The 11,287-nt window shown below is 34.9% G+C and overlaps 1 protein-coding gene, 1 long non-coding RNA gene and 1 pseudogene across 3 annotated transcripts; 1 reads left to right on the top strand and 2 right to left on the bottom strand.

Annotated features, from left to right (window-relative positions):
• Positions 1-730, top strand: LOC114414348 (annotated as a pseudogene).
• A 659-nt stretch (positions 731-1,389) lies between these two features.
• Positions 1,390-4,022, bottom strand: LOC114414126. Its single transcript, XR_003667124.1, has 3 exons — positions 3,738-4,022; positions 1,960-2,001; positions 1,390-1,634 (listed from the first exon to the last, which is right to left on the bottom strand). It is a non-coding gene; the product is annotated as an uncharacterized LOC114414126 (long non-coding RNA).
• A 560-nt stretch (positions 4,023-4,582) lies between these two features.
• On the bottom strand, positions 4,583-10,355 carry LOC114415796 (probable methyltransferase PMT26). Of its 2 annotated transcripts, XM_028380647.1 has the most exons (10): positions 10,205-10,355; positions 10,019-10,077; positions 8,306-9,354; positions 8,067-8,216; positions 6,759-7,029; positions 6,349-6,459; positions 6,088-6,262; positions 5,558-5,830; positions 5,256-5,450; positions 4,583-5,147 (listed from the first exon to the last, which is right to left on the bottom strand). In XM_028380647.1, the coding sequence occupies exons 3-10, from the start codon at positions 9,320-9,322 to the stop codon at positions 4,919-4,921; spliced, it is 2,421 nt and encodes an 806-aa protein (XP_028236448.1). In that variant the 5' UTR covers positions 9,323-9,354; positions 10,019-10,077; positions 10,205-10,355; the 3' UTR covers positions 4,583-4,918. The 2 variants fall into 2 exon arrangements, with proteins under 2 accessions (XP_028236448.1, XP_028236447.1); XM_028380646.1 differs by having other exon boundaries at positions 10,019-10,298.
• Between the last annotated feature and the right edge of the window lie 932 nt (positions 10,356-11,287).

Below are 11,287 nucleotides of genomic sequence, written 5' to 3'. Positions count from 1 at the left end.
TTGTGCCCCTCTTTCATTTTTATCAATACAGTCTCTACTCTCCAAAAAGCCTCACACACACACACACGTACGTACGTTGTTCCTCCAAGAGAGGCATGGAAGACGAAAGCCATAGTAATTTGCCAAGTGGAGTCATCACGGGAAGCCCTGAAAGCCCTTGCTTAAAGACATGCAACAACAACCACCACAACAAAGAACAAGATCGCTTTCTCCCTATAGCCAACGTGGGAAGAATCACGAAAAAGGCAATCCCTGGCAATGGGAAAATCTGAAAGGATGCAAAGGAAACAGTTCAAGAATGTGTGTCGGAGTTCATCAAAGGAAGCCTCTGACAAATGCTGAAGGGAAAAGAGAAAGACCGTCAATGGGGATGACATCATTTGGGCCATCACTACCTTAGGATTTGAGGATTATGTTGACCCTTTAAAAACCTATCTCCTCAAATATAAAGAGAGAAGGATAAAAGCTTAATATTGCCAAGCAACAACGTTCTGAACAAAGTCTACATCAACATCAGCAACACCAACATCCCCACCAAGACCAAATTAACAATCTACCTTTAAGTATTGTATATTCCTCACAAAACCTCATTTCTCAGCTTCCTTATGTAGCCACGGATCAGCTATTTTCCCTTCCATTCTCCCCAAATTCAATTCAGAAACAGTTACAGCCACAACACCAGCAGATTGATTCGGTGGGGCTACGGTAAGAGATCGAATAATTAATTAAGACCAGGATTTTATATATATATATGCTGAGCCAATTTTTCATCTTTCACTGATGCCAATTTTATACGTACTTAAACAGTTATATGCGGGTATATGAAAATAACGCAAAGTTTGTTACACACACATACATCATAAGATTTGAGGTAATGTTTCAAGGCGAATGCTTAAGAGTTTTGGGTTTCTATTCGTTTAATAACATATATACGTATCTGGCTTCTGGTCATCTATCTTTGTTTTGTCTTTTTTATATAGGTGATCATTGATTCATTAGATGTATATGGGAACATTGTAATTATGGATACAAATAAAAAAAATCAACTTTTTTTTTACTAAAAAAAGAAAAATCAACTTGAGAAACAAAAACTATCAACAAGGTGAGACATCAGACATGATTGATCAAATAAGCTTATTTCTTCAGCATGTGATCAAGATTCAATCTGTGATCTTATTAAAAAAATATTTGTTAGAAGAAATCAATTTCTTAAATGAATATCAATATCTTGGCTCCCAATGAAAGAATATGAGTTCACTTAAAAATTTAATACAGTGACATCTCTTGCAAAAATGACCTAATCTTATGTACAAGTCTAAGACAAGTAAAAATTGGGCGGGAAACAAAATTTTTGGGTTTATTAATCTCTATATCAAATGATGCCACGTGTCCTAATTTAGGGCATTATTTTATATTATAATAAATAGAATAGAAGTCACTCTAGTGAGTCTAGTCATAAAAGTAATACACCAAAAATCTGTAGTAATACTAGCCATTACAAATTCAAAAAGTAGTGTGTCCATAACTTTCTAATAGCTATATTTACAAATTAAAACTTGACAATATATTTTTTTCACACTATCTCCTATTATAGAATTTCCTTAATAAATTTGATGTTCTCTCCAAAATTCCTGCTAACAAAATTGAAAACAATACAAACAATTAGAAATAATAACAATGTTAATGGAAGAATGTTTGAGTATAGATAAACTTTTTTTTTATCAATAACATAAACTTTGTTTAAATATAAAAACAAAATATGAAAGAAAAGAAAAACACTTGAAAAGTGAGGTATAAAAGCAATTGCAGGAGACTAAAAATAAAAAATATCAGACAATGATAGATAAACTGAAAATGGTATGAAAATTAGTATCAATTATTAACTAACATGTAATGAATAGTGATTTATATCTATCAAAGCAAAACAGAACTGTGAAGCTGTAGAGATAGGTTACTCACCGAGTTTCAAGCTGTCTTGCTATTGCTATCGAAGTCGTAAAGCTGAAATACACAGAGCACGTGAAAAAGTTGGAAGGTTATCTTACAATAATTAATGAAATTAAGTAAAATGAAGAAGTTAGTGATGAGAAAAGCATTCAAGAAATAAAAGCTAAAATATAAGCCTTCTTCTTTTGAATGGGAAGGCCTCTCATGACAGCTAACTGTTCTAGATCGTCACTTAACCATTTAACAGTTTTAGCCCATTGTTGTTGATCAAGGTTTGGTATCAATGCCACCTCATCTAGCACTTCTTGAATATCCTTTTCATCCAGCTTATTATTAAATATTTGTTGCAGTTGCTTCAAAGACTCAGCCACTTTTTTCATTGAAGCAACTATTTCATCTTTCTCTCTAATCTTTCTCCTTTGGGATAGTGTACCAGAGAAGTTGAGATCGTTCCTTTCTTTTTGTACCAGAACTTGATTCCTCTAAATCCAGTTTCCAATCATGGGCTGGTTCCTCAACAAAATACTCATTATAATACCATGCTGCTACACCCATAAGCATACACACAACACCAGCAGCAGCGACTATGATTTTCTTTTCTTTTATGTTTTCTCAAAGTATTTTTAGTGTCAACTATGCTAGCATCCATTTCTTCTCAATCACAGCCCGGTGAAACAATAGTTGTATTAATTATTCTTTTTTTTTAGCTGTGGCAGTGCAAATTCATTCTGAGGTAAGATGATGAGCCTTTTCTATGTTACTAAAAGAAAACTAGAGTGACCAAGATACTAAATTTAGATTACATAGATTACAGAATAAGAGAGATTAAAGTATGTGGTGCAAGAGCAATCAATCCCTCTTCTATAGTCACGGCTATAGTTACATTACAGGTTAATAGTATATAAATTTTCAAGGCAGTTAACTATGAGCCGTGGATAAATATAAGGTTCATGGTGAAAATATAAGGCAATTAACTATGAGACAGATATGCATAAGCAGAATGTACCCTTGTGTAAAAGAAAACTAAAATGACATTTTCTTGTCATGCTTCTGATCACATTTTCTAATATTTGCATATCCATTCCATCAATAATATTAGACCATAGGTATCAAAAGAAGAAAATGCCCATATGCAACGGTTTTAGACAAATTATATAAACGGGAAGGCCAGGGGTATGATTTGATTGATCCACACTGTTTATGTATGATAGAAGCAAGGAGCTGTTATTGTAATACAACACATTTTCTAATAGATAACATCTATCCAACAGCCAACAGCCACAAGAACATAATAAGGTCAATATACTTATACATAAGTGATGGAGATATAAGGTGGGTTGGATGGTTAAGGAAGAAGGAAAGAGGGGTCTGCTAATAAAACTAACATTTGCCAATAAAAGAAAACAAACAAATACAAAGTGATAGCCACATGTCAGGGTTGAACTATCCATACATGTCTACAGTCAAATGCCTTAGCATGTTACGAGATTCAACATTTGAACAGCATGAATAGAAGCTAATAACAGTTAACTACACTAATGTATATGAAGACAAAAGAATGTCTCGCCACTTGATCAATTTGAAGAATAAAAATGTGGCACTGGATGAACAAACCTAAACAACAAAAATTAATTACTTCGAAACTATATTTGAAGTTGGCTGAGCATGTGTGTCAATAGGAGCATGTTCACGGTAGTGCATTTCGCAATTGCTAAGCTTACCAAAGAAACAAAATAAACCCTAGTGTTGATCAGAGAAGAAATGCACTGAGATGAGATATAGAAAGGAACCTTGTAGGTCCAGGGGATAGAGAGCCAGGGAACAACCAGCGCGCACACGAGAGCTTTCAGTCTGTAGTTTCCAAATTCCAACTTTTGTAAATCGTCGCATAGATAAGATGATTTACATGAAAAGCTTTATAAGAAAAAAATATTTCACCTGTATTTTCTTTTTTTTTTTAATTATTTATCTTCTATTTTCATTTATTTTATTTTTCTTCGCTCTGCCAAACAAAGTATACACAAATTTAGTTCTCCATTGATTATTTACTACAAATATTTAAATTATTATTATTGCATCTTAATATTGGCAGTTTATAGTGGAATTGGGATATGGAATTATTTTAAAAGTTTAGAAATAAAAAATTTACTGAAAACTTGATAAATTTATTTAATGTCATCCAATTATAGATTAGTTTTGTTTAAATATTTAAGCATTAACTCTTGTAAAAAAAAACTTGTCGTTATTTTTATTCGATAGAAATGAGATATCGATAAGACGTTGAAAGGAATGATACGTAACTTTCAAATAAGGGTCCAATTTTTTAAGGGACTTTTCTATCCAATAACTATCAAAACTAGTCTAGCTAGCCTGTCAGTTACACTGTTTCCTGTCCATCTCACAAAAGACAGCAGGTTGTTTCTATCACCTATATACACAACAGCAGTCATTAATGAGTTGAGAATGTAAAAATCATTGCAATATTAATTTTCGATCACTCTTAAATTTTTTTTGTTAATTGACTCATCCGATTTATGTTTCAATAAGCTCACCATTATTTCACTAAAACATGCCCTGTAGTTTGCGCCAATTTAGACGCATATCTGATCCGATTCACCTGTAAAATCAGCCAGTATAAAGTCAGAGCTTTATAATATATAGATTAATATTACCATTTCTGGTGAAGTGAATATTCAAAATTCTCAACTATTACACGCTTATAAATATAACCCAATGGCCTCTACATTTGCAAGAATGTGATCAAATTTCCTTCACGCTATGGCACCATGTTACAACAGAGGTCACCAATTTAATAAATATAAATAAAGGATATCAAAATTAATACCCAACAGGAAAAAAGAATACATAGATATTCCTAACTAACATGATACATATGACTCAGTGGAAGTACAGTTAAACAGGAATTTCGAGTAGCCAAAAAACCAAGAATTTTGGCATCTCATCTCCATGCTTAAGCAATAGCATACTCGAGCTTTTCCTGCTCCTTAGGTCGCCACTTGGACTTCTCCACACATAACAAACCCTCCTTATCCTTGGAGTAAGTCATGCGAACCTTCCACTGCATAGACCTAGCCATGCTCTCAAGCTCTTCAATGATCTCAACAGTATCGCGAACAATAAGTTTTCCTTCAGGCCTAAGAATCCGATCAGCCTCAGCCACTACAGCAGCCAAATTGCACCTGTGTGACCAACAAGCATTAGCAAAACCAGAGTAACAGTTTTAAACTAATCAGATAACCAAAAGTTTGCTGGTGATGAATGAGAAATGAAATATAGTTTATTTGCACCTTTTCTTAAGCTTTGAAAACAAATGATCAGCATGGAGGAGATCATAGGTCCTAGGATAGGTGCTAAATGATTCACACCAATCATGATATATACCAAAAAGACCTCGTTCATAAATAATAGGAAGAGTATCTGGGGAGTCTATTGTAACCACATTCATGACCCAAACATTCAAATCTCTCAAAGCTGCAGCAAATCTGGAAACCACAAACGGTGAAAGATGCCAAACAAAGTGGGACATATTAGCAAGTGAAAATATAATTCAGAGTAACAATTGAAAATCAAAACAGTGACTTTAGCTCACCCTCCATAGATAGATCTCATATCCATGACATTGCGTACATTTGACCATTTAATTCCCATCCCGTCTAGATAAGACTTGGATACTACACGTTTCCAGTGTTCATAATCAGCAGTGAAATCTTGAGGGGCTGGCTTTCCATAAACTCCAACTTGGGAACTCGACAACCAATAAGGCACTTTGATCAGTCTGGCTGGCCACAGCTCAGGCAATTTTGAGCCTCGTTCCTTTGAACTAACTGGCGCTTTGTGCAAGCAAGCTTGCAATTGAATGTTCCTGTCACACCGAAGAGATTAGACTGCATGATGTATATGTTATTGAAACTTTAGCAGAAACATCCAAAAACCTTCTATACAAATATGTTACTTTCCTTCAACAAATAGGGAGAAGGCAGGGAGATAAAAAAAAAAAGAATATGCCACTTTATTTTAAGGCTCTCATAATGTCACAGTCAAAGATTACTCGATTAACTTGTCAAAAACTCTTTACTGTTTTGGTTGAAGAAGAAAAAAAGTCAGTTAATGATGAAATACCATGCTGCATTAGGATCATCAGAGTCTGGACACAGCGGTGGCTCATTCTTTGAGCGTTGCTCGTAACACTCATTAGAAGTTGGCTTCCTGTATACAGCTACACCTACTCCATTTACTGGATCCTTGCTGATCGACACAACTTCCCAGCACATGGCTTTTGTTAGTGCCTTCATGGCTGCAAATAAATTCATAAAACGTCAGGATTATAAACCTGCATTAAAATGCACAAGAGTGTCATATATAAGTCTAGCTATAATTTACCCTTCCATATTTCAACATCTTCAGGAAGCTTCTGATAAATTGGAGTAGCAGACCATACAAAAAAACCTCCAGGTCTCAATACTCTATTTAGCTCCAAAAGAAGTTTACCACCTGCAGTTGGACAATAATAATGTAAATAGACTAATCAAATCTTGTAATTACTAACTAGGAAATTGATGATTCTTGTAATTGTTAGTCTCCTTGTGTATTACAAACAAATGTTTTTCATCGAATATCTCTCGTTTTAATAAAACAATTCCTCCCCCACCCAAAAAACAGGGCTCATAAAATAAAAGCCAGTTGCACTCACATGTATTTTACATCAATACAGTTTATAGGTTCTCTTATAATCTAAATGGCTAAAATGAATTAATTTTATCACCAAAGTAAAAGTTATGCAGATGGAATACCTTCTATATGCCACGGAACTCTACATCGTGCACAATGGACTACATCAAATACTTTCCCAGGGAAGGGAAGCCTCTTTGTGCCCATCACAGCAGATATAGCAGGAATCCCCCTTTCAAGTGCAAATTGTACCTGAGCTTCATGTTCATCCTTTGGTGCTAACGACATTGCAAGTACATCTCTATCAAAGAGAAAACCTCCAAAGCTGGCAACACCACATCCAACATCTAGTATAACACGTGTGCGTTTTCCCCAAGCAATGTCAGGTACAGTCTGTATCACCAAAGCCCTATTAGATAAAATACTCAACAACATCAAGTAAACAAATTATAAAAACCCAGACCAATTCTAGGATGAAAGCATAAGACTTCTATTATTGAGAAAGACATCATTTGAAGAGCATCAAATGGTATAGCTATATCCGTGTCAAGTTTTGGTTATCTCCCAATGCACCACAGTTTAATTTCCTACATGCACGGACTTGTCCTGGTTAAAAGTGGTGGCCAGGTTTATCATCCTATGTAACTTAACTAACTCTGTTGACAGTTAGCACTGAGGGTCATTGTAGAAATTTTAAGTCCATCAAAATTAAAATACCATGGTCATACACTCGTACTGCCATTATTTTCTTTTTATCTTAATTACTATTTGTCTCTTTCCTGGTGAGGACTCAATGTGCAATTCCTACCAATTCAAATCTAAACTCCGTGCTAGACAATGAAAAATAATCAGAATTATGTTATTGTCAACTGTATCATATCAAATTGTAAGACTTGTACCAGTTCCCTATGAGATGCCTCCCATAATCTTTAGATCTACAGGATTTGTATAGAATTGCCATGACATTATTATAGGCCTATAGTTGTGAAATGTTTTAAACCCCTTTAAGGAACAGGTCAAATTAGAGATTAAATTGTCTATGTATTGGTCAAAATGTCTGAATGCATCATAAATACTAAAGCATATACAAGTCATATTCTGGCATATATAGCAACAGTATACTCATCCTCTCTTATCTTTTTGGTTTTATTTCTTCTAAAGCTGTATTTGAATGAGGTAATCAGAGAGACAAAGAAATAAGAAGATAGAAGATGCAAAATTAAATATTGGATGGGAAATTTGCTCAAAGGAAGATAAAATATAATTGGTGGATACTGCAATTGTGACAGAACACATGATTTCAATTTATGGAACACGCAGCATAAGTAATACATACAGATCTACATATTTATGGACACATTATTAAAATCAACAAAATAAAGTCAAATTTCACAACCACACACACACACATGTATGTGTATATATATTACCTCTTGTATAAAGTCAATGTAATGAAGTGCCCCATGTTTGAATTGGGTTCCACCACCAGGAAAAGTAAGGTACTCGCCCGTTACTTTCACCCAATTCTGGTGGCCCTTAACTTCAGCAAGCTTGGTGTGTGGAACATTGTAATACCATATCTGCAGGAGAAAAACTTACTACTTTATGAACGGGTAAACGGTCGGTCAGACAGAGAACAATAATTGACAAGATTTAAGTAGGTTTCTACCTTCTCTCTGCTCTTAGGCCACTCAATTGGGCGTTTATAACCTTCAGGAACAGGAACAAGGCAGGTAGGAGGTTCTTCAGGACAGTGCCTTTCTCGATGTTCATAGTGTTTAGTACTCTGGAGACTCCTAATAGCTTTCCAGTTATCAAGGCATGGTATAAAATCAGGACCAGCAGTGACATTACAAAGCTTCCACTTGTATCCAGTTGGCTGCTTGGAGGACTCTTGAGAATCCTTTTCATTCTTCGACTGTGCTGCCTGAGTTGACCAAGACCCAGTTTCTGCTGTACTTTCTTCTTGAAGCTCAGACTGAGCCCCAGAAGGGTATACCTCCTTTGAACTCTTCTGTTTGGTATCATCATTTATATTCTTCTCACTAGAGTTTTCATCAGATTCCTTGTTATCACTTTCTTCCACCTTCTCCTCTATCTTAGTATCTGTTGTTTCATCAGTGTCATTAGATTGCTTTTCACTTTCATCTGAATCAGACTTCTTCTCATTCTCATCAGAATCAGATTCTTTAGTGGAAGTCTCATCACTGTCTTTGCTATTTTCTGTAGAGTCTGAGTTTGATTCATTTTCTGTATTAGAACCTTCCTCCTCAGTTTTCTTATCCTCCACGTCTTCCGACTTTGTATCGTCAGAAGACCTCTCTACAGGATTTTCCTCCGACTTCTCTTCTTGTTTATCTGACAAGTTTGAGTTGTCTTCAGAGGCTACATTGCTGTCCCCTTTGGTTGCATCCTCAGGCAAATCACCTGGATTATCTTCAAACTGCCGCATATTGCTATTGCTGACCTCACTCACTGCTTCTTTCACCTCTGTAGGCTCTGTTTGTTCTTTCACTTGGTTCTTATTCTCCTGGGCCTCATCTCCATTACGCACAGGGACAACTGAAGATGATGTCATCATCCAAACCCCAACCAAGCATAGAGCCACAAACACGACAACAGTCACCGTCGAACACCAGCTCGACGATCTTCTACCATCTACCCTAGCATATTTCCCCAAAGCCATCTTGTCCAAGGGAATTGACAAATGACTTACACCTGGTCACAAACCAAACAAGAATTAAACACCACCCACAAAGAGCTACAAAAAACTGCTTGTGCAAGACTAGTTAACAAAATCAAAGGCATTCCAAATATCCTCCTACAAATCTTCCACCTATTTTATAAAGAAATCAAGAAAGTACGGTATCAAATGAAATAAATAAATGCATTTAATGTCTTGAAAATACAAAATGCATTCAATACTAAAGTCCAATCAGTAAAACCCAAAGGAGTGGGAAACTACATCCAATAAAAGCTAAGATTATAAAACCAGTGCATGAACTAAACGGATCATAACGTTTTCACACTTCAAAGTTGAAAGAAAACCACCCCGCATATTTTGCATGTGATGACACTAATCAGTAAAATCCAACACCGACACAGATTCTCAAAACGAAGTAAGATGCTGACTACCACAATATTCAACACATTGAATCACGATTTTGTAATCCTGAGCACAAGCAAGGAACACTGAATACATTGAACTACCGTTCAATCACTCAAAGAAAACAAGTACTAAAAGACTTTCGCGTATGCAATACAATAAACGCTTTATTTTGTAGTAAAGACTTCTTCTTGGAGCAAAGGCTAGAAAAATCGATTCAAACAAACAACAATCACACGGATCTAACGAAAAGCAGAACAGTTGCATGAAACTTACCCCAACGCCGAGCAAGATTCCGCGGGAAAGAATCAGCACCGTTGGCTCAAAAAAGAGCACTGATAAAAGAGAGCAAGAAGAAGATAAGGTCGCGTTTAATTCGGAGAAAAAAGAAAACGCGTTAAGTGTGAGCAGCAGAAGACACGCAACGAGAAAAAGAGAAAACAGGATCTCAAGAGTGAGTACCTGTGGTTCTTGGATCTGTCTGGGAAGGGGAAAATGCTATCTGTCCAATGGAGACAGAAGAGAAGAGAAGAGAAGAGAAGTGTGAAGTGAAAGCTTGTGGCGAGTTTAGTGATACTTAAATACCAGCTGGTCGCTGCTGCCAAATGACGATGCCTTATTTAATTTAATTATTTTTCTTCAAGAATTCGCCGACGAAATAAAATATTTGAGGAAGAAGAGATTTTATTTATGGATTAAAAAAAAACATTAGTATATGTTCAAAGGAATTTTAAAAAATGTTCATTAACTCCTATGGGTTATGGGGACTCGAATAGTGTACAACAACATATTGAATTGTAATTATTAAAATATGAATAATTTTTACTCATATTATATCGATTTCTTAATAATTTCATTACTTTTATTTATATAAATGACTCAATAATTTTTTAAAATAAAATAAACAAAAAAAAATCTGTTATCATACTTTTTCATGAGGTGACCATCTTACAAAATATGAAAAGCTCCTGCAAGCCGATGAAAACAGAAAGAGAATAATTAGTGTGTTATAAATCAATCTCTCGAGAACACAATTTAATGATCGTTTACTGCATTTTATTCAATGATTTTCCTATTGAAAGCTTGGGTCTAACTAACCAAGTATATATGTGGCCCCATTAGCTTTTTCCGGTGAAGTTATTTTTGTTTTTCATCATATGTCCAGTGAAAACTAAGGCATTCATACTCATGATTGTCTCTTAATTAATGAATGAATAAAAATATCTTCTTACCTTATTTCCTTTATAAAATTCTTTAACAAAATAATAACTACTCAAAACAACTTTCGGCAAATAATAATAAAGATAATCAATAATAAAATAACACAATGTGAAGGACATAATGGCTCCTCATGCTAAAAGTAAAAATATGGAGGGAAATAGTATGGGATATTTAATGCCCCGTGAAGTTTTCATATTTGCTGTAATTTGTAAACATAATTAGTTATTGATTTCTCGCACTAGTTACAAAATGCAAATAAAAAATTGTTTCACTGCTTTAATAATATTTTTATCAAAAACATAAAAATTTCGAGAGAAAAACAAT

The sequence above is a fragment of the Glycine soja genome, chromosome 6 (assembly GCF_004193775.1).
Source record: "Glycine soja cultivar W05 chromosome 6, ASM419377v2, whole genome shotgun sequence".
NCBI lineage: Eukaryota > Viridiplantae > Streptophyta > Magnoliopsida > Fabales > Fabaceae > Glycine > Glycine soja.
Note: the sequence above shows the minus strand (reverse complement) of the source record. Positions and strands in the feature narration are given on the sequence as shown.

Bases quoted from the DNA above. Each gene is read 5' to 3' on its own strand.
- LOC114415796 (XM_028380647.1), bottom strand. From the start codon at position 9,322: ATGGCTTTGGGGAAATATGCTAGGGTAGATGGTAGAAGATCGTCGAGC. The intron at 7,030-8,066 runs GTAATATATATA...TTGGTGATACAG, and splicing joins ACATTGACTTTATACAAGAG to ACTGTACCTGACATTGCTTG. The intron at 5,451-5,557 runs GTGAGCTAAAGT...TGTGGTTTCCAG, and splicing joins ATGAGATCTATCTATGGAGG to ATTTGCTGCAGCTTTGAGAG.